Source organism: Leuresthes tenuis, unplaced genomic scaffold (assembly GCF_036924035.1).
Source record: "Leuresthes tenuis unplaced genomic scaffold, fLeuTen1.0.hap1 SCAF_13, whole genome shotgun sequence".
Classification (NCBI taxonomy): Eukaryota; Metazoa; Chordata; class Actinopteri; order Atheriniformes; family Atherinopsidae; genus Leuresthes; species Leuresthes tenuis.
The window spans coordinates 33,447,577-33,470,430 of record NW_027325367.1 but is presented as its reverse complement, the minus strand read 5'-3'; the positions used below and the strand labels follow the sequence as shown (position 1 = coordinate 33,470,430).

The following is a 22,854-nucleotide window of genomic DNA, read 5'->3' as shown; positions in this document are numbered from 1 at the left end:
AACAAGTCAAGTCTAAAGTCTTTGAGGACCAATAACAAGTCAAGTCTCAAGTCTTTGAGGACCAATAACAAGTCAAGTCTCAAGTCTTTGAGGACCAATAACAAGTCAAGTCTCAAGTCTTTGAGGACCAAGAAAAGGTTAAATCTTTTGAGGGTAAGTCTGAAATCAGGTCTCGAGTCTTTGTGCGACTTGAGTCGAGTCATGTGACTCGAGTCTCCATCTCTGGCAGACAAGCAAAGAAAGTAGGCTGATAAATTCAGAAAGTTAGCAGAAGAAGAAGCACAGGAGGTCACCTCCATCTTCATTGTTTCCTTTGTAATATGTCCATGTTTTACCTTCAGGCAGTCTGATTGCATTATTGTTGGCAGGGTACTTGAACATTTCACCCATACCCAGTGACTTTTATTCAATTAGTAACTGCATCTTAATCTAATCCTGTTTGGTGGTCTCTGTAACACAGACACAGAGTTTTAAAGCACCAAGATTAAAGTGATCATTCAGGGTTTACGTCAGACACCATGAGTTCTGTACAGGTCAGTCTTGACCATCAACTTTCTCTTTTTCTACTGTTTTCTCATACAGACAGGTGCAGTTTAGTGAAATTACAGATTATTTAAGCAAATTAACAAGCTTTGAGGGAATGTGAGGATTTTAACTCGACCTGACATCCAGCCTATATGAAGAAAAGCTGGGGTTCAGAAGCTTTGAATTATGGGTTCATCCCGTTGCAGGGACTAAGACTGTGGACAGGATCGCAACCAGAGAGTTTGTGAAGGGAATGAGAGTCAAAGCTTCAGGTTGCCTTCATCACATTTGAACAGATTGGACCCTCATCAGGTTCATGTGCTTACTTTTTTCACGTAATTAAGAAAGAAACCGAAGCTAACTGAAAGTGCAATAACTCCATATCCACATATTTGGTCTAAAGCAGAGAAAGTGTGAGCAGCATCTCACCTCATGCAGAGCTTTGGCATCCTGCAGATTCTGCATGCTGACTTTAAAGCCATAGGAGTTGGCTATACTGGGTCCTTCAATCTGTGAATGATCTTTCTTTGGCACATTCAAAGCAGAAAACTGGTTCTGGGGATGAAAACAAGGACACAAAAAAACACTACAATGAGACAAATAACCCAGGAAAGGTTCGGTTCTGAACTAGATGTGCAAACACTGCTGCAAAGCTGTGGAATGGCCTTTCAACTGGCTGAAGTGTGTTTGGTGAGAGAGGTCAGAAAAGTCCCACAGTCAGACAGCTGCAGTCTGACCTTCATCTGAGTGCTCAGTAACACTCTTCTGAGTGGATCTGCCTGGCTTCGTCTTCTCTGCTGGAGTCTCTGAGAAACTGGATCCTCTGCTGAATGAATAATAAGACACGAGTGAAGGGATGCTGACAACAGGACAGCTGTCTGCAACACAGGCACAACGATGCAGAAACGTTCACTTAATTCCCACATAGCTGCTGTTCTCTCACCCTCACATATGGGTGTGCTGCACACTGGCTCCAGGCCCTCCTTGCTTCTCTGTCGTTTCCTTAAAAAGGGGGTGCTGTATAGGAGATGGGGGCTCGTCCCGTCCTCCTCCCTGTCACTGGCATGTAGAGGAGATGGAGTGCAGTTCCCTCCTGGTCTCTCCTGTAAATTAGAGAGCCTGGGCGACAGAGGTTCTGGTGAGCTTTTACTGGGCTTGCTTTTGTTCAGGGGGTCTGGTTCTGAGGGGCTCAGTTGATGGGACTGCTGCCACGGAGGCAGCTCTGGTGACTCTGGCGAGGTCATTGTAGCATCATCATCATCGTCGTCTCTTTTTCTGTTTTTGTGCTCAAGATCCAAACTGTCCTCGTCCGAAATGGGACTCACCTCGGTGGATTTACAGTGCAAGCTTGAATTCACCAGAGGAGAAATGATGAAGGACAGCTCCAGCTTCTTTCTCCTTTGAGCCCTGGAACTGGAAAGGCTCTCACACTGCTCAACCTTCACTACTGGGCAGCTGGAAGCAGCTGGCTGCTCTGTTCTTTCTGGGTTCCCCTCCTCCACATCAGGCCCAACCCTCCACTTCTCCAACGTCCTCCTCCCTTTCTGCAGACTCTCATATTGTTTCTTGGCTTCCAGCCACAGCTGCACACACTTGCGGCTTGGTGGGATTTTGCAGGGCAGAAGGACTATCTTCTTGTCGCTGGCTGAGGACGGGTCAAGCTCTGCATGGTCTTTAGCTGTCTCTGTGGCCACAGCTCCCTGGGAAGATGAGGTAATGGTGGTGGCAGGGTGTGTCATGGCGGAGAAGGCAGTCTTCCAAAAATGGAGGCCCTCCAAAGACAGGTCTCCACTGAATTCTGCAAGCTCCTTAACCAACCTGGTACTCACAGTTAGCTTCCGGCCTCCAACCTCCCTAGAGAAAAGAGATGAGGGGTAATTAGTTACGGTACTTCATCACAGCTCCAGAGATGGAGAATGACATAAAATGTTGAAAAGCTGGAACATTCAGCTGGAATCTATTCATAAAGTAAAGCGTGAAAAACTGAACTGAGCTGATGTGTAATGAACTTCTCAGAGAATAAGTGGAGTAGTAAAAGTTCCTCTCTCTTTTTGAATGGTACCTCCCTCTTCCCATGTTTCTCGGCATGTGAGAGCTGTTAATCTGAAAATGTAAATTCTAAAAGTGAAAGTAACCGGTGCTGCTGCACATACTGTAGCCTTACATTGGTTTCCCTGGGGCATCAGAGGGATCACTGCAGAAGGGCTCCAGGAAGGAGGCCTCTGACATCTCCAGGTCCAGCAGAGTGCTGAGGATCTCCTCCCGGCTTGGAGGGGACATGAGGGGCTTGAGAACGTGTGCTCCACCTCCCGCCCCCCGCTGCAGCTGGCTTGTCCTCACCTGCGACAGTGAGCTGATGGAGCGAGGAGAACTACTGGGTGTGGTGGATGTAAACCCATCAATACCATCCAGAAGCTCGCTTGTGGGTGAGTCCTCATGGTAGACGAATGATGCAGAGCTTAAAGGCAGTGGGAGCACAGGGTCCAAAGCTGAAAGGAACAGCTCTTTTCTCTCACAGTGAAAGTCCTGAAAGGGGCTGGTGACATGGGCTTTACTGAAAGTGACGTCCCATTCTCTAATCTTGACTTTCTCAGAGTTGAGCGATGCAAAGTTTGATATAGACTCCCCGTTCTCAGATCTGTCAAACAGGTCTGGGCTGGCAGGCCTTGCTTTGCACACCTCAGAGCCTTTTTGGGAGGGAACCTGAATGACTGTTTGGTTCTCGGGAAGATCTTCAAAACCCAGTGCCTGAGCAGATAAAGCTTCCTGACTGAAATCACTGAGGAACTTGACTGGTAAATTCTTATCAGTCAGGACAAACTGACTGCTACTGTATGGACTAGAGAAGTCTGCCTGATGAATAGTGTTTATGTCAAAGGTATAGCTGTGTGGGAGTTCTGGTGACAAGCTGTCCTCCATGAAGTTGCAGCTGTCCAGGCCCGGGTCTGACAGCGGGAGGGGGCAGTTATCCGACATGCTGCCCTCCTGTTTAACTGACAGATTTGGCGGAGTGCTGCTACTCTTGCCTTTCCTGTTTCTGGGCTTTTTGTCCTTTAGAGTGGCAGACTTTGGGGCCCTGGGTTTCCGAGGAGTGGTGGAAGGGGTTCTTTTGGATTTACTGGTTTTAGCTGTGGGGCTTAAAAGTGCTGCCGCCTGAGCTATAGCAGTGGCATGACTGTCTGTACCAACCACTTGGAGGGCCTGTCCCTGCTGCCTCTTCTTGAGAAGCTGCTTAAGGACAGCCAAGCCAGAGGAGCTCTCAGAGAGAGGAGGCATCTCCCCATTTCTGGGACCTGAGTGTGGAGAGACTCCTTCGAGCTGGGCATCTTTACTGTGTTCCAGAGAGGGCTGACCAGCTGCTGGAGGTGGAGGAGCCGTGCTCTCCTCCTGGGAAGCCTCTGCCTTTACCACAGTGGTCTGGCAACCTTGTTGCTTCGTCTCAGCTGGCACTGAAATGCTTTGGTTAACCTCCATGATGGAAGTCTCGCAGTCCTCAACCTTTGGTTCCACAGATGAAGCTGCAGACTGGGACTGGCTGTTGCTTTCTGTGGCTACTGGCTGCTGAAATGGGGGAATCTCTTGGGAGGAACTCTCTGATGCAGGTGACTTGTCCACAGGGAATAGGAGCTGGGAGCTGTCTTTGCTTAAATCATGGCTTAATTTGGGATTGCAAGATTTCTTTTTACGGGACCGTTTGGGTCTGCTGGCTGCAGTGGAACGTTCGGCTGCACTTTGAGCTTTCTTGGTCTGCCTTGGAGCAGCACCGCTACCTTTTATTGATTTCCCTTTTTTGGGCTCATCCACCTCCTGAGGCGTAGCAGCGGACTTGCTTACTCTTCTTTTAGTATGAGTGGGCTTCCCAGGTTTAGCAGTGTGTTGCATACTTTGGGCTCCTTTGGTTGAAGACACTGCATGTGGCTTGTGAAAAGCAGAACCAAGGCAAGGGTCACTGAGAGGATTTATCAGCTGCTCTGAACTCTGATCATTCATGAGAGGGTCACTTGGGGACCAACAGCGGGGAGGGGTTGATTCTGTGGGGCTTAGGGATCTATCAGAGAGATAGCCTAGTTCGACCATGACGTCTGTATACTCGGTGTCATGGTCATCTGCTAGCTCACAGTAACATGGCTGAGGAGGTGGTAGAGAGGGCAGAATCGGGCCCCTTTGACAGCCTTTTGTTCTTTTGACCCGTTCACCCTGTCTGATCCGAGGTTTTGAGGAGTTGTTGACCAATTTCTTATTTGTGCTGTAGATCTTTGCCTTTCTTTTGGGGTGCTTTTTGGCTTTGGTCTCAGTAATGGGAAACTTCCCAGCAGTGGACTCTGGGACTCTGGGCCAGAAATCCTTGAGAGGAGCCAGTTTATTGTACTGCTCTAGTTTATCTGGTGTTAACACCACCAACTGCTCTTCTGCACTCACTTTGGACATCTTCACCAACATGTTTTTCTGTCCTTTGAACCTGTTGATAATAATGTACTTAATAATGACAGCAGGTTCTTTCTTGCGCCTTTTCTGGTATTTCAGCTCTTGCCCACTCGGGACACTGCTGTCCTTGAGTCTTTCTTTGATAGCAGATGGGTTTTTAGAACGAGTGGCACCTGAGTGTTCTCCATCCTCACCATCATAAGTCATCTTGCGTTTTGCCCTCAGGGTGTATTTACTTCCAGGCAGTGCTGACGGTTTAGTACAGATCACTTCAGCAGGTAAATCTTGTACCGGGCTCGGCTCCCCTGTTGGGTCTTTGGCTTCCTCGGAAATAGAGGAAACAGTGGCACTGGGGATGGCGCACTCTGATACAGGTTCATTTAAAACTTCCAACTCTTGTGTTATGACTGGCTCTCCTCCTAAGTTTGCCTCATCTCTAAGCGGCACACTCACATGTATCGTGTGCTCCATCGATTCTGGCACCTCTGCAGCCACAGGACAAGCAGGCGTGACCAGGGCGAGGCCAGTGTTGGCCAGACTCTCAGAGGTAGAACTTTGGACTAGGTTTGCTTTGCTTCTATGTCCTGCCATCCCTAATCTTTTCTTTGCCAGCTTTAGCTTCGACCTGCGAGACGGGGACATCTCTAGCTTGCTGCAGGTGTCGGCCATCTTTTTGTTCCCAGTTTTCTTTCTACTGAGGCAGTTTGAGAGAATGACACTGGGGAAGAACTTGTAATGCGCTTCCTGCTGAGCCACAATAGTCTTCTCCGTCTTATTCTCCTGATAATCCTCATACCTGATTTTGAGTTCACCAACATCTCCTTCCTCACTTTCCTGGCCCATTTCTTTCTCCTGTGGATCAAGAAACTCGTCCTCCTTCAGGGGTGAAGAGGCTGAGGTGATGCTCCTCAGGATGGGGCTTTTTCTCTCCTTCATGCTCAGCTCCACATCTGTCTTAGCTGAGCAGTTTCTCAGCTCTGAGTAACAAAGGGAAAAGGTCCCGTTGTTCTGAAGAATTGACAGACAGTTTGTTTCTACATTCGTTATGCTGCCGTACTTCTTCCCATTCTTGGTGACCTTTCCATTGCCAAATGGGAAACCGTCAAGATCAGTCTTATTCAGGGTTATTGACGTCTTCTTGTCAAGGCTGTACAGGGGTCGTATGTCTTCTTTGTCCAAGCAGGCGGGAGACACCTCAGGGTGACTGGGCACTTTGCAAGGAATCGGGTGCTTTACTGGTAGGATGTAGGGGATTTCTTTATTAACCCTGAACGCTGCTGAACATTCAGTACTGCTGTCCATGTTGCTTTTTAATTGAAAGTGCTTGTGGTCAAGTGGCTGCTCTGTGTCTAAAACATGAACTGGTCTGTGCTCAGAATGCTTGCACTCTAAAAGGATCTCAGCTGAAGAAGGTGGCTCTAAGTTGACCGTCTCTCCAGTGTAGGGATTTGTTTTCCCCAACAACTTTTCTGTGACTATGACTGAAGACTGGGACATGGAGCCGCTGTCTGTTAAGGAGGAATCTATGGATACAGAAATGAGAAAGAGGTGCCTCATTTAGAGTTCACAGATGCCAGAAATCAATGAAACGGTGCAGGAACCTTCATACTAGTCAAAGCCATTCAAAGTGCTTTAAAGGTGACTGACAAGCTGATAATAGAAAAGGTCGACTGTAAAAACATAAAAACTGAGGAAGCACACACTCGTTGTTCACTTCACTTCTCCCTTTCCAACCTAACTGGATAAACGGAAGTTTATCATTTCAGTCTCTTCTGAAAACTGATTAGCTGACTCTGTCTTTGAAATGTTAACAGACCTGCTTCTGCTCACCACAGCATCTATTTCTATAGTGTTGTTGAACACCAGTAGTGTTAACATGTTCAATGTTTGTGTTCAAGTTCAAGTATCTCTGCAGATTAGAAACTGTGTGACTGCTTCATCTCATCTTCATCACTAACTCAGGGCTGTCCGTTTGTTCAGGCTAGTTTCTTTTGAAAAATCAGCTGTTAGTTCAGAGAGCTGAATGAGGCAGAGCATGATGAGCTGCTGCCTGAGCGGACACAGGCAGGACTACACACTTTTAATTGTTATGAGGCAGGCTCACTCACACACACACAATAAGATCTATCGATTAAAGGAAAAAGGCAAAAGGGGGTATATCTCCAAGTTTGTGCACGGAGCAGTCTCCAAACATGATTAGTTTCCAGTATCGATTTATAAAAAAAAGAAAACGTACTCTACAGTAAAACACCTAAACTAAATTTCTATTTGCACACTCGGAGTGGCTGACATTTCACTGCTGCCTCAGGACATTTCAGCACGAGCTGACTCACCGCTGCTCTCATCTGCTGCCCCATCCAGCTGGGGGATGGACAGGTTGGCAAACAGAGAGTTATTCCCACTCCACTCCATGTCTTCATCAGAGGATTCCTGCTGATCGTCACTGAAGCCGTCCTCTGCCTCCTTCGCTCTAGGCCTGTGTGCACAGGAATGACAGGAGCTCGGATTGTAAAAATGCATGCAAACAGCTCACTGGGAGACTTTTATCTAACTGCTCAGTGTTTGTACTTCAAATGGAGCACATGGTGAAGCTCATAACGACCACCTGTACATTATGATTAATGCACTGCATTGCTCTTTTGCTCTTATCTACATTAGGATTTTCATTTTTTCATGCCGTTACCAAACCAATACAGTTTCCACCTTGTTTCTTTCCCTTTCCTTAAAATAATACAGATGGACTTGCCTTGGTGAGGGCGAGCTCTCCGGAGGCCTGTTGTCCCACCGCTGTGACATTATCATGCTGAGCTCAGCCTCCTGCCTGTCCAGCTCTGGCTCTGCTTCTTCCTCATCACTGTTACAGTGGTAGCTTCTGGCACCAGGAGCAGAGTGTGACTGGGAGTTCTGCCTAACTGCGGTCCTGTGGAAGCCATCGTCCTCCAGGCCTGCCAACAAATCAATGACGACGTGGTCTTGGCTGCAGTCTGCATGGACAAAAACACAGCAGTTAGAGCTCCTGAACCACCAATTTTTAGCAAATCTCAAAATCATCAATTAAATCTATAGATATAAATAGGGCTCTTTCTCCTTCCATGGTAAGTTTTGCCCACTACATACTGTAGCTTAGCCATGTCACATAAAGTTATTTTCACAACTGAGCAACTTAGAAATGCAATCAAGGTAAGCTTGATCTGTTTTAACGCACAATAGAAACAGGCTTTTCTTTTCACGCTGGGCAGTTAGTTTTTGTTGAAATTCAAAAGCAGAAAATAGAACGACAATAGTTTGAACATCCATCTATTTGTTAAGTTGCAGCACTTTACAAACTGGTGAGGCTAAAACCCTTTCACACATAAGATATGCAACATTAACGTCTTCATCAATCTATTAAAGTGACAGCAGTCAGTAATTCAGACACTAATGTTCCTGTGGACACATCTGTGAAAGCTACAAGGAAGTGGTGATATTTTCTGAGGCTCAGCTAAGGCTTTGGCCTTATTGACCTGGTAGGTTCCTGACCACCGACAGCCACAGATACAGCCTTGCTAACTACTCCCAGAACAAAATGACAGAGAAGGTTTGGACCTTTCTGATTAGAGCTGCCACCTTACGGAAGTCTTTCTCCACTGAGGTCAGACAACAAGTCTGTAGCTACCTTCACATACCTCCTTAAAACTTTCCTCACTGAGGAACATGAAAAATTGTCTTTTTGTGAACACCCATCCGGCTTGTCACTCACCTCATCTCCTTTGTAACATTAAGAAAAGAGCTGTATAAATAACGCTTTATCATTGCTCTGCTCCATGTTGAGGCTTATTGAGCAGTGTCATAATGTGAGGGTTCCACTGTACGCCAGCACCAGTGTAGAAGTTTTATTCACCGTCTGCATCCCTGCTGTTAGTCTGCAGTTCCAGTGTTTCAGCTGTCTCATTACAACAAGTCATTTTGTCCTTTAAACTCCCATTGAGCTAACAAACACAGCACTGTGGTACACTGGTGGACGGGAGCAGCTGAAAGTATTGATCTGCGATCAGAGAGCAGAGCTGCAGCTGAAAGGCTTCCTAACAGTTTCCTCTCTTTCATTTGGCTCAGCCGCTGAGAAAAAGCAGCTGATTATGGGAGATAAAACCATGAGGGAGGTCATTTATTAACGTGATCCGTCAGACTCCTCTGAACAGCTGATCTGAAGCCACCTGAACCTGCTGCTGTGTCACACTTGTGTTCAAAGTGATACCAACAAGGTCCAACCTGGTCATCAGTAAATGTTAGAGAGAAGGAGGCGACTCAGGCAGGACGACACATACAGCTGCCAGCACATTAATGGAAAGCAATGAATGTCTGAAAGGGACTTCAGACTGATGCAGGCTTTCATTATCAATTGCTGCTACACAAGCAGGGTCAGCATAAAAACACCTGCAACCTCATCACGCCATTCGACTTGTGAAATGTGCAAAGGAACAGTGCTTTCTGCTGCTCTCGCAGAAAGGCACGCTCAGGATTGTGGGGCGCTTTGCCTCGGGCATCGAAGTGAAAGCTGGCCCACTGGGGGCGGCTGTCTGCGGTGGTCCTTTGCTGGGGGGAGGTGAGCTCGTAGAGCACGCAGGGTCTCCTGTGATGGGCTGCCTGGTTTCTCTCTTCATGGTCCACGGGGGCTGCTGGTTGCCTGGGTCGGGCGGCCCTTCCTGTCTGCTCCTGAACTCTGAAGTGGGGGTGGTTGCAGCCCCCTTCTCCCACTATTAACCCCAATTCATGTAAAACCTTTGCCATATATTTTGCATGTGCACCCACTCATTCACTCGCATGCTCACTCTCCAGTTGCCATGTCACTTTGTGGCTTTAATAATGTTCAGTTAAGTTTCCACATGCTTGCTGTTGGAGATAGTTTTGCTGTTCGTTTCATTCTTTTTCTTTATCTTTTTGCACGTGCTCCGAGTGGTGCTGCGCGTAGTGTGTTGCCTTTTCTTCCACAGATGCAGCAGCTGCTTGTCTGTTTTATGGTTCTATCTCCTTTCTCTTCTCCTCACTTTCCCTCTGTCTTTTGTTCCCCCTCTTACAATGTTGCTGTAAACTATGATGAGAACACTGGCTCTGTGGGCTTCGGCTTTGTTGATGCCTGTACCTCTGAGAACTGTGAAGAGATTAAGCTCTAACTCAGGAGAGGAGAAACAGTGGAGCAGCAGTTGATAGAAAGAACACCTTGCTAGCTGCCAAGCTACCATGGCTACAGTGGCTACTATACCTAATAGGGGTGAATGGGTGGATGTCTGGGAAAGGGGAAGAAAAGTCTGACTGTTCTCCAGAAGGCTCAGGATGGCTTCTTCATCAACAACAGCCTCAGCCGGGACTTTTCCACTGCTCCTCACAGAGTCTGCACACCGAAGCAAAAGAGAAGAATACTGTTAGCATTTCTGAAACACCAGAGTTTAATGGCTGCAGAGAAGATTCACAGACACACTGAGACAGTGTGTGGTTATGATCTGTGGCTGTCAGTATGACCCTGGAGGTGACTGGGTGGTGCCTGCAGATTGAGCTAATGCTATTCCCACTTAACCAAGGAAAGACAAGAGAGGCTGTGGAGGTGAAGATGCTCGGAGGACAAAACCGATGAAAAATACATCATTGTGTTTGTTTTAAGAAGCCAGTTTAGAGCTCAAAGAAATGTGTTTGACTGCTGATGGTTCAGAAGATCCAGAACTTTCATCCTCTCATCACTGTGTTGAGGACAGAGAGAGGACCAGGAGAATTCTTCTGAACCACAAACTCTGACAGTTAACACTTGGCTCAGATCACTCCAGTACAACTGAGGGATAGGATGATACTGGAAAACAGGCCAGAAAAGCTGATGGAGTGCAGCCAGCAGAAACAGAACTTTTTCAGATTGTGATGGGAGAAGAAAAAGTTTGACAGGGTACACTGATCATCCTGAAATACGATAAAGATTTAGTAGGATAAAGATTACTTCCATTGTGAAAGGCTTCATCAACATCATTATTATGATTATCATCCATCCATCCATTTTCTACACCCGTTTAATCCAATTTTGGGTCGCGGGGGGGGCTGGAGCCTATCCCAGCTGTCAGGGTGAGAGGCGGGGTTCACCCTGGACGGGTCACCAGTCCATCACAGGGTCACACAGAGACAGCTTAGAATCATGATGCTCATTATCATTAATATTATTTTTACTGTCATGAACTGCTGATTGTGATGATTAACTCACGTGAAATAGAGAAAAGGTTGTCTGTCCTGCTCCATGCATGCAAATTATCATGTCATAATTATTCATTCATAGCTAAGTTATGCAGAAATGCAACACTGACGTCCAAATCAAAGTTAAAAGAAATACATCGACCTTAATCTTATCTGACAACTAAAGACTCATTTTTAAAACAAGATGTGGCACTTTGCTCTGGAATGGTTACGGCATTTACCTGGTTGTGAGTCCCTGTGTGCCTCCACAGCATTAGCAGGGGTACACAGCAGTCTGTCAGGGGTCAGGGGGTCAGAATGCAGAGTAAGTTCACCAGAGAAATCCTCTTGATCCTCATCCACAGACAGCTCTTGTGTCCTGAACAGATACACACTGATATTAGGACAGTGTATTTGGTTCTTTTAGTCTGATCCAATCCCAAAACAAATCCCCACAGCAGTGACTGTGCAACAACAACAGTCTGAAATCAACTAAATCATTATGAGCACTCAGCTTGTGCAGTGGGCAGATGCTTTTATCCACGCCACGCATACTTTATCTCTGTCGCTGCAACATTACCTTTGAAAGGCCAAGATGGAGGAATTTTCACCAACATGAGCAGGCTGGGTGCAGCCTGTGTACTACAGAAGACCTTCTGGTATGTGCGGTCATGTTTTATTAGCATCTCTTCAGTGCAGGTCTTAATCAGTGGAAGTGCTCTGTTTGCTGTGTCTGGGGCTGCACAACTGGGCAGAGTGTCGCTTGTCCTATAAAGTGTGTGTGGGTGCGTGAGCAGCTAAGTACTCTGTGTCAGTGTGTAGAGGAAGGAATATGAATGGAAAATGGGCAAGCAGCCAACTGGGCTCTGTGTCCCTCCAGCTCTCAGCCACAAGCTGTCCATCATGCTTCCACCATTCTACCCATGCTGCCCTGCTGCATTACCACAGTGAAAAATTTAAACGTAGACCTGGCAGGCAGCATCCGCCTACAAGTGGAACATATTTCCGAGGCCTGGTCATAGAAAAAAGTCCAGTTTATATGCTACTGCTCCATGACTTTTAGATCAGACCCAGGCTGAAGATCAGGGCCTCTTGTCAAGAGGTTGCACCTTTAAATCCCACACCGAGCAGGGATTAAATGCCCTGAAGGTGCTCATTTGAACCTGTGTTGGCATGCATGGCACACGTTAGCAGGATAAATTCAAGCTTTGAAATGCATGGTAAAAAGTGGACAGGCAGGTGGTAAAGCAGCAGCAGCAGCAGCAGCAGCAGCAGCAGCAGCGGTAAAGAATGATCTTTCTCTCACTCTGAATGAAGAATGAGCAGTTCTGGCAGGGATGATGCATGATGAAAACGCGGCTGTGAACATGTGAAGTGACTGTTTTTAAACAGTAAGATTTTAACGCAGCCTTGTAACTCAGAGACTTTGTTATCAGGAAAGGACCTCCAGAGAGTCGGCGTGCATATGCTGTCTGACTGCCTCTTAATTACTCTGTTAGCTAACGACTTTGGAAATGGCAAGGGAGGGAGCCTGGCAGGCGTCAGGGGATTACTGCAGCGATTAACACATTTTGCCATAAAGCCACACCCCTTTTGCTTTCATCACTGGCTCAGCTTTGCTAAAGAAGCCTGAACAATGGAGCTGATCGAAGGGAAACAGCAGGCAGAGAAGTGAGAAAAGGAAGAGTACCTGCTGTGCGTCACTGCCATGATGTAAGAGTCTTGTTCAGCCCCGACCCCTCCTATTTAGAAATGCTTCCATTTTTTACATGTTTCAGTACCTGACGTGAGGAAGGAGGATGTAACCTTTCAGGACTGGCTTCCTTCCTCCACCCTGGATAATGGTGTTTGGTCACAAACACAACAGGGGATACAAACCTTTATGGGACATGGAAAATAAGCATTTCTCCCTTTATTTGGGTCATGAGTTTAGCCCAACTGTCCCTGGATGTCTGAGCCTATCCCAACTGCCACCAGGCAAAAGGAAGTGTACACAGTCACAGTCAGGTTCTTCCACACCAAACTGGCTCATCCATGTCTTCATGGACCTTGCTTTGTGCCCTGGTGCGCAGTCATGTTGGAAAACCATAATTCTCGTCTTTTTTAGATCAGCTGTCAGGGCCCGGGTCTCACAGAAGTTTTGCAGATGATCTAGTTGCTGTTGGAATGCCTCTTTAGATGGAGCTAACAGTATTAGATCATCTGCAAAAAGTAGACATTTAATATCTGTGTCAGAGAGAGTGAGGCCGGGGATATCCGATTGTTCAAGAGATTTTTCCAATTCATCAATATAAATGTTAAACAGGGTGGGGCTGAGACTGCAGCCCTGCTTCACCCTCTACTTTGGAGGAAGAAATCTGTTTCCATGTTGATGATCTTCACAGCACATTTATTATTTGTGTACATTGTTTTAATTATGTCATAGATTTTCCCCCCAATAACTCTTTCAATTAATTTCAGGAACAGACCCCTATGCCAGATTGAGTCGAATGCTTTTTAAAAATCTACAAAACAAGAGAAAATGTTGCTCTTGTTCTGGTGAACATGTTTGTTAATGAGAGTGTGAAGGGTGCAGCTGTGGTCAGTAGTTCGGTGTTGTGGTGGAAACGCTCAGAACGTTATGTTCGCTGAGGAAGTCGGCTGTTTAGGATGCTGCAGAATACCTTCCCCAGGTTGCTGCTGACACACATGTAATTGTTTGGGTCAAATTGATTTCCATTTTTAAAGATTGGTGTTATGATTCCTTTGCTCCTCATGTCAGGGAAATGTCCAAAGTTGAGGACAAGGTTGAATAATTTCAACATGGCAGTGCTGAATTTCTTGCTGTTATACTGCAGCATTTAATTTAAAATGCCATCTGGACCACTGGCCTTCCTTGATTGTAGGTCCTGGGTTTTAGTTAGTAGCTCCTTTTCAGTAATCTGATAATCTAAAGGGTTCTGGTTGTCTTTAACGACTTATTCTAGAGTTTGTCATTTGTTATGGGGCTCATTTTGGGCTGAATTTAGCATAATAGTACTATACAATTTTTCAAAGTGTTGTTTCCAACATGCGCCTCAGCATCCTCTGACCCCACTCTGTCATTTTACGTGGCCGACCACTTCATGGCTGAGCTGCTGTCGTTCCCAATCGCTTCCACTCTGTTATAATACCACTGACAGCTGACTGTGGAATATTTAGCAGCGAGGACATTTCCCGACTGGACTTGTTGCACAGGTGGCATCCTGTCACAGTACCACGCTGGAATCCACTGAGCTCCTGAGAGCGAGCCATTCTTTCACAGACGTTTGTAGAAGCAGGCTGCATGCTGAGGTGCTAGAATTTATGCACCACTGGCCGTGGAAGTGATGGAAACCCTGAATTTAATTACTTTTGGGGAGCTCAATGATTAAATTAAATGAATCATCATGCGTTTTCATAATGAAGAGATATTGCTGCTGGCAGGAAGGCCCTCGTGTATCTCTCTGAAGCAGCCTCACACTGATCACACTCTGTGTTCTGAGACGATGTATGTAGAGGGTGGGCAGTGTTATTCTTTGTGTTCATTAACGTGTGGAGCATTGTTCTTTTTACAGCCAGGTTCAGGGGCTCATGAGCAGCCACAGCACAGAGCCAGCCCTCTTTATCAGTTTGATAGATTGATTTATTAGAAAAGCTGACAGAATAAGAGTGATAACACAATGCAGCAGAATGTCTGACTGAAACATGTGAGATCATGAAGATGAAAAAGTGAAACAAACTTCCAACAAAGTCCTCAGAGTTAGATGAAGCAGCAGCAGTGCATGACCGAGTCAGGAGGAGCCAGACTGCTGTGAGCATGAACAGAGTGAGAGACTGAGACGGTCTGCCAGAGCTGTGAGTGTGAGTGTGTGTGTGTGTCCCATCCCTCAAGTAAAGCCCTGCTCTGCGTGGAGCTCCACACTGCCCTGCTCTCTGCTCTCCTCTGTTCCTGTTTGATATCGGAGCGAGTGGATAGAAGCCATCTGGATGAGATACTGCAGCACACATGGCTGCCAGGCCAACTGTACTTTTATCTAGAACAGGAAATACTTCCAGGCTGTACATCGTGGGAGTAGGAGGGAGGGGTATGTAACCTCCACAACATCAATTTCACCCTCTTTACTTCACTACATCTGCTCTGACTTCACTTTCTCCATCCTTCCCTTCCAATTTCATTTCCTCTCTGGTCTGCCCTCCCTCTCTGTCCAGAGAAGAAGGAGGAGGCACACACAGATGTGACGTTCAGTACAGTTTAATGCAAGCAACTCAAGGTGTGAGAAACTTTGGGCTTCAGAAGACTGTTTCCTCTGGGAGCATCTTGCTCTCATTTTGATAATCCATGATCAATAAACTCATCTTCTCTAAATTTCCCTCAGGGAAATTAGACAACTGTCCAACCCTGATATTCAGTTATCATTTACACCAAGGTGTTTGTGAAGAACATTACCACAGGGACAGGTTAGAGGGAGGATGAGGAACTTACACGTCAAATTTGTTTTCCATCAGAATCTCCTTTAGCCTCTTTGTGAAGATTCTTTCGCTCTCCGTTGGAGTGACAAAACCCCGATCTGGAACACATCAGACAAATGACTCCAACACTGCATCGGTCATTTCTGCAAACAGTCCCCTCCCATACAACTAAATTCTTCCAGACACCCAGCTCTGAGCTACAGTTAAGTGTTTGGTTCTTCAAAGCTCTGAGGAACATTATGTGCCAGCTGTCAGTGGACAGCAGTTAATCACAGGATTAACATGTGATAGTACTCCTCCAAACCAGGCTTGAACAACAGGATCTTTTGAAAACTTTTCTGTACAGGCTGCAGTCTGTGTAAGACCTGGCCATTATCATTTCTACTGTCTTCACTTATCAGAAGCAGGAACACTTTGTGCTTTGAGGTATGTCTGAAAGCAAACTTTTAATCAGCCTGTGACTATTTATCACCCTGTTTCCATGACAGCTTCTCATGCGTGGGGATAGCTCTGAGTTTGGCAAAACCACAGAGCTTGTTTGCAGTTAGAAGCCAGAGTTGCATCAACAGTCACACAGAGCTCTGACAGAGATGACTCCAGGGAGTAAAGAGTTAAGCACGGTGAAGACAGCCACAGAAGAGTTTATAAGTCCTTAAAACATGAATTGTGAGTCTGAGATAAACCAAATGTCTGCCTCCACAGTCTGTAAACAAAAAGGACACAAGGCATCTTTAGCTGCTATGATGGAAACAAAGACTAGAAGGTCTTAAACAGAGATGGTGCTAATACCAACAGATGTCAGCACTGAAGCAGTCCTCACCTTGTGACACCGGGGTTTCTATCTGGGAGGTCTGGTTCTTCTCTCTCCTCCTTTGCTTCTCATCCTCCCAGATGGCCTGAAGGCCAGGATTCCTGCCGATCTGATCTGAACACAAAGCAGGATCACGGCACACAGTCAGCTCAAAGCACCACTGCACTTCTTTTAAAGTCATTTCCCCCTCTACATCAAGCCACACTGGTCAATTAAACCAAAACCAGACATTAAACTCCAACTGTACATGGTGTAGTTAGCAGCTAATGGAAAAGTGAGTCAGAAAACACACTGCCTGCCATTTTGTGGGCTGTCCTTTGTTTTCTCCAGGCATAGACTCGGCATGGTCTGATCTGATCGGAGTATTTTGAGCTTACAACATACTTACAGCCCCAACGCAAATTCTGCTTTTCACACACAAAGTGTCACACGCAAAGCTGGTAACCTGAAATGCTCATTTAAAGCTTAATCAGCAATCCTGCAAACGTGTGGTTTCAAATTCTTCACACACCCAATATATGACCGATTTTGATCAATAACATGGATCATTGTGACACTATGTATACAAAGCAGAAGGCAATAAAGATTTAGTATTTCACTTACAGAGCAGGCCAAAAAAAACATCTCATTCTGTCCTTTCATTTGATTATAGAAATCAAATCCTCATGATGAGAGCGTTGCACTTTCTACATCAGACTACACCCTCTACTGCTAACTGGCCTTGCTCAGTTTCAGTTTCATCTCTCTGACGGGACGTTTTAGGGCAGCTCCACAGTCTCCTGCTTGGGCCTGTTAATGGATTTGATGCATTCACAGGGAGCCAATCTGAACAGCAGCACCCGATCAGTGTTGTATCCATCTGTGCCTACAACAATACTGGTAAAGACCAATACTGTGGAGAGGTGAAGATGCTGTCCTGAGTGCACTTACTTTCAATATCAAGACGGTTGAGGATGTCGACAGCTACTGCATCCACCTCCAACTCACACGTGCTCTGCTTCTCCACCTCATCCAGGACTAAGGAGCTTTAAACAGTGACGTATTAGAATGAAATTCATTTGTGTGCAGGCTCTGAAGTCAGGACAGTTACTTTGTTAAAGATCTAAAGCATCTTATGCAGCTGGAACTCACCAGGGTAAAGTGTTCTCCTCCCAGCGGACAAACGTGCCCCCAAGGGTGTTGTCGTTGGGATTTGAGGAAGAAGGACTCTTCCAGGGGCTGAGGCTGGGACGACAGCTGGAAGCTGGTCTGTCTGGGTCTGCCCTGGCTTCTTCTGTTAAAGGCACACAGACAGAGCAGCATCCATTAACTGTAGTCAAGTATTTCTCTGAGGGGATCTGTCAAGAACACCTAAAAGTAATTTGTCTCCATTTTCTGGTGATGAGACCTTGGTAAAGTTGAGAAAATGCGACCTGATCTTTTGCTGATGAGTGACCTTTGACCCAGTGGATGCTGACAGAGGTGTTGGACTGGTGTTGTTGACATGCAGCTCACAGAATTTGTTAAGTTTTCCCTTCGTAATGAAAGGTCAGAAATCTTTAGCTGAGATTGCTGTGCTTTCAGCAGATCTTCAGCACAGCTCGTGTTTTTTGTTTGGACATCATTTCTTTAAAGGGATAACAGCATTCACATGACTAAAGAATTAGAGGAACAGCAAAAACAAAGGATTGCATGTACTCACACCTATGGCAAATACAGTAGGTCAAGGTTAAAGCAGTAAATAGAACTGTAAACTGAGCTGAATAGCTTTACTGTCTGATAGTCTTTCTCTTCCAAATACACTCTGGCATTCACCTCAAATATCTTATCAAGATGTAACAGCTGTAACAGCATAGTTTTGTCTCATGGAAGAATAAAATCTTTTGGTATTTTGGAAACTTCAACATGAGTGTTTCAGATTCAGGTTGAGGAACGGACATCTAAAGACATTAAGGGTTCCATTCATCTTAAAGTGGGCCATTATACCAGCTCAGCCTCTTTTATCATTCTAGTTGATCCCAGATTAAGGACTTACTTTCAAGCTACAGCTTGAAGAGAGATTAAAAATTAAAAAACAGGTGTAGCTATTATTTGGGGTATTTTGGTGTCTTCGTTGTTTGGGGTATTAGAGCCTTTTTCCACTGAGTGCATCAGAAAAGAGTCGGATCACACATGAGAATCGTGCCTTTATTAGAGGAGAATCAAGCGTGAAGATTTCCTTAAAAGAACCTTTTTAATTGAGGTGGGGATTTTGCTGTCCTAAAAGATTAATGTCCTCAAATGTGAAGGTTCTGGCACTGGTCTGACATCAGGACTAAGCTGAGATCCAACAGAGCTGGCAATCAGGGTTCAGGCTGCTTCAGGAGGAAGTGGGGTTGGGTTTGTGGGAGTCAGGCTCAACCAAGGTCTGAGGTAGAATCCCAGTCTGGAGAACCCACTGTGAGCCTCAAGGTGTGAAGTTCAAACACTTACAGTCTCTTCTCAGTTAGTGCGCAATAGCTAAAACACATCAATACACAGAAATCAAAAAGAGTTCAAAGCAGCTGGTGAATGACGGTACAACAGAGCAACATACCCAGCCAAACAGCAGCTCAATCCAGACGCTGCACTGGTTATGACTGAGTGTATGAGCTGTATGAATTATGCTTTTTTTTTCAAATCTGAGATCCAAGCAGAACCAGAGTTTGAGAACAAAGAGAAAGTGTACTTCTGAGGTGGTTTTAAGTCCCTGTTTCTGTGAAAGCAGCTTCAATAACTGTCAGGAGAATAGAATGGAATAGCACAGGTAAAAATACAAGCGCACTGGAATTCTTGTGCAATGAGTCACAGTGATTCTTGAAAATTAAAATGAGAAAAACACAAAAGTCAAATAAGATAAAGATAACAGAATAAGATAAAGAGGTCAAATGGAGGAAAAAGATAAGAACAATGGATACTGGAGATGAAACAGAGACCCTGCAAAATACCATTAAAAGGCATGGCAGTCTCCCCTGGCCTGCCCTCGATCCCTGCTGAGCAACCAGGGCACAAACAAGTAAACGGTAAGGACACTAGTTGTCCAGCAGAGACAAAACAGCACTGTGTTCACGGTCCAAAAGTTGATAGACCGTATATAGTTCAAAGGATGCCATGAGTTGGAGGAAAGTTACTAAATGCAGTTACTTAGTGCAGACAGCACAGGATCTGTAGTTTATGTTGCAAAAAGCATAACCCCAATTTAATATTAACATTAATCCTCCTAATGTTAGGGAAGTAAGGGGGGGCTTCCCACAAATTTTGAGAGATCAATTTCAGACCCCGTTTTGTTCACAGGATTTAAATCTAATGTTAGTATTAGGTTTGGACAGTTATCTTTTAAGATATAAAGAGAAGGGAACATAGGAAAAGGAAACCTGTGAGCAGTGACAAGAAATGAGATGAGAGCAGACCTGAACTGAATGAACCGATACAAAACGCTGGCCCTGTGCTTGCTCTGCGCTGGCCCTGCGCTGGCTCTATCCTGGCCCTGCGCTGGCTCTATCCTGGCCCTGCGCTGGCCTTGCGCTGGCCCTGTTCTGGCCCTGCTCTGCACTGGCCCTGCTCTGGCCCTGCTCTGGCCCTGCGTTTGCTCTGCTCTGGCCCTGCTCTGGCCCTGCGTTTGCTCTGCTCTGGCCCTGCTCTGGCCCTGCGTTTGCTCTGCTCTGGCCCTGCTCTGGCCTTGCGCTGGCCCTGCTCTGCGCTAGCCCTGCTCTGCGCTAGCCCTCCTCTGGCTCTATTCTGTGCTGGCTCTGCTCTGCGCTAGCCCTCCTCTGGCTCTATTCTGCGCTAGCCCTGCTCTGGCTCTATTCTGCGCTGGCTCTGCTCTGCGCTAGCCCTCCTCTGGCTCTATTCTGCGCTAGCCCTGCTCTGGCTCTATTCTGCGCTGGCTCTGCTCTGCGCTGGCCCTGCTCTGCGCTGGCCCTGCTCTGCTCTGGCTCTATTCTGGCCCTGCGCTGGCCCTGCTCTGGCTCTATTCTGCGCTGGCCCTGCTCTGGCTCTATTCTGGCCCTGCTCTGGCTCTATTCTGGCCCTGCGCTGGCCCTGCTCTGGCTCTATTCTGGCCCTGCTCTGGCTCTATTCTGGCCCTGCGCTGGCCCTGCTCTGGCTCTGCTCTGGCTCTGCTCTGGCTCTATTCTGCGCTGGCTCTGCTCTGTGCTAGCCCTGCTCTGGCTCTGCTCTGGCCCTGCTCTGGCTCTGCTCTGGCCCTGCGCTGGCCCTGCTCTGGCTCTATTCTGCGCTGGCTCTGCTCTGGCTCTATTCTGGCCCTGCTCTGGCTCTATTCTGGCCCTGCTCTGGCTCTGCTCTGGCCCTGCGCTGGCCCTGCTCTGGCTCTGCTCTGGCTCTATTCTGGCCCTGCGCTGGCCCTGCTCTGGCTCTATTCTGCGCTGGCTCTGCTCTGGCTCTATTCTGGCCCTGCGCTGGCCCTGCTCTGGCTCTATTCTGCACTGGCTCTATTCTGGCCCTGCTCTGGCTCTATTCTGCGCTGGCTCTGCGAAAGCCCTGCTCTGGCTCTATTCTGGCCCTGCGCTGGCCCTGCTCTGGCTCTATTCTGGCCTTGCGCTGGCCCTGTGTTTGCTCTGCTCTGGCCCTTTTCTGGCCCTGTTCTGGCCCTGCTCTGCACTGGCCCTGCTCTGCACTGGCCCTGCACTGGCCCTGTTCTGGCCCTGCTCTGCACTGGCCCTGCGCTGGCCCTGCGCTGGCCCTGCTCTGCACTGGCCCTGCGCTGGCCCTGCGCTGGCCCTGCGCTGGCTCTGCGCTGGCTCTGCGCTGGCCCTGCACTGGCCCTGCTCTGCACTGGCCCTGTTCTGGCCCTGCTCTGCACTGGCCCTGCGCTGGCCCTGCGCTGGCCCTGCTCTGCACTGGCCCTGCACTGGCCCTGCGCTGGCCCTGCGCTGGCTCTGCGCTGGCTCTGCGCTGGCCCTGCACTGGCCCTGCTCTGCACTGGCCCTGTTCTGGCCCTGCTCTGCGCTGGCCCTGTGTTTGCTCTGCTCTGGCTCTGCTCTGGCCCTGTTCTGGCCCTGCTCTGCACTGGCCCTGCTCTGCACTGGCCCTGCTCTGGCCCTGTTCTGGCCCTGCTCTGCGCTGGCCCTGTTCTGGCCCTGCTCTGCGCTGGCCCTGTGTTTGCTCTGCTCTGGCTCTGCTCTGGCCCTGTTCTGGCCCTGCTCTGCGCTGGCCCTGCTCTGCACTGGCCCTGCTCTGGCCCTGTTCTGGCCCTGCTCTGCGCTGGCCCTGTTCTGGCCCTGCTCTGCGCTGGCCCTGCGCTGGCTCTGCGCTGGCTCTGCGCTGGCTCTGCGCTGGCTCTGCGCTGGCCCTGTTCTGGCCCTGCTCTGCGCTGGCCCTGCGCTGGCTCTGCGCTGGCTCTGCGCTGGCTCTGCGCTGGCTCTGCGCTGGCTCTGCGCTGGCCCTGTTCTGGCCCTGCTCTGCACTGGCCCTGCTCTGCACTGGCCCTGCTCTGCACTGGCCCTGCTCTGCACTGGCCCTGCTCTGCACTGGCCCTGCTCTGCACTGGCCCTGTTCTGGCCCTGCTCTGCACTGGCCCTGCTCTGGCCCTGTGCTGGCTCTGCGCTGGCCCTGTGTTTGCTCTGCTCTGGCCCTGTTCTGGCCCTGCTCTGCACTGGCCCTGCTCTGGCTCTGCGCTGGCTCTGCGCTGGCTCTGCGCTGGCTCTGCGCTGGCTCTGTTCTGGCCCTGCTCTGCACTGGCCCTGCTCTGGCCCTGTTCTGGCCCTGCTCTGCTTTGGCTCTGCGCTGGCCCTGCTCTGGCTCTGCTTTGGCTCTGCGCTGGCCCTGCGCTGGCCCTGCTCTGGCTCTGCTTTGGCTCTGCGCTGGCCCTGTTCTGGCCCTGCTCTGCACTGGCCCTGCTCTGCACTGGCCCTGCGCTGGCCCTGCGCTGGCTCTGCTTTGGCTCTGCGCTGGCCTCTGTGCACACCCTATACACAACACAGCTAAAAAACAACAGTGTGTTCAGTCAGTCTTCTTCAGCTCCACTGCAACAAAAAATGTTACAACAAGTCATTCCTGCGCACAGCAGGCTTCCCCGGGCTACATGTCGAAGCGTCCTTGGGCAAGACACTGAACCCCACGTTGCCTCCCAGTGTATCACTGGGGTATGAATGTGTGTATGAGTGATTAGAAAAGCACGTAGTTATGTATCCTAAGACGTGTGTGTGAGTGGGGTGAATGCGACATGTAGTGAAGCGCTTTGAGTGGTCAGTTAGACTAGAAAAGCGCTATAACCATTTACCATTTACACAACAGCTTCTAATAATGGCTCGTGATTATCTATAGCTTGTGAATGCTCTTGCAAAGGCTTCTACCCTAGCACTGACCCTGTACTTCCCTCTATGCCTGCACTCTATCTCTACACTGTCACCCCTGTCACCTCTGAAAGAGTGTTCTATGTAGTTTATTGTTAGCTTTCACGTTAGCTGTAATGTTATATC

The 22,854-nt window shown here is 48.0% G+C and overlaps 1 protein-coding gene across 5 annotated transcripts in view; it reads right to left on the bottom strand.

Annotated features, from left to right (window-relative positions):
- rev3l (REV3 like, DNA directed polymerase zeta catalytic subunit) overlaps positions 1-22,854 on the bottom strand; it is a 76,043-nt gene that overhangs the window by 19,589 nt on the left and 33,600 nt on the right. For 3 of the 5 annotated variants that reach the window (XM_072362820.1, XM_072362822.1, XM_072362824.1), the window contains 12 exons: positions 17,549-17,690; positions 17,348-17,442; positions 16,427-16,531; positions 15,620-15,704; positions 11,379-11,515; positions 10,190-10,318; positions 7,697-7,934; positions 7,284-7,426; positions 2,690-6,473; positions 1,469-2,379; positions 1,263-1,351; positions 955-1,080 (listed from right to left, as the gene is read on the bottom strand). In XM_072362820.1, coding sequence (XP_072218921.1) covers positions 955-1,080; positions 1,263-1,351; positions 1,469-2,379; positions 2,690-6,473; positions 7,284-7,426; positions 7,697-7,934; positions 10,190-10,318; positions 11,379-11,515; positions 15,620-15,704; positions 16,427-16,531; positions 17,348-17,442; positions 17,549-17,690 — 5,984 coding nt within the window. The remainder of the gene's footprint in view (positions 1-954; positions 1,081-1,262; positions 1,352-1,468; positions 2,380-2,689; positions 6,474-7,283; positions 7,427-7,696; positions 7,935-10,189; positions 10,319-11,378; positions 11,516-15,619; positions 15,705-16,426; positions 16,532-17,347; positions 17,443-17,548; positions 17,691-22,854) is intronic. The other 2 variants (XM_072362821.1, XM_072362823.1) reach the window with 2 other exon arrangements.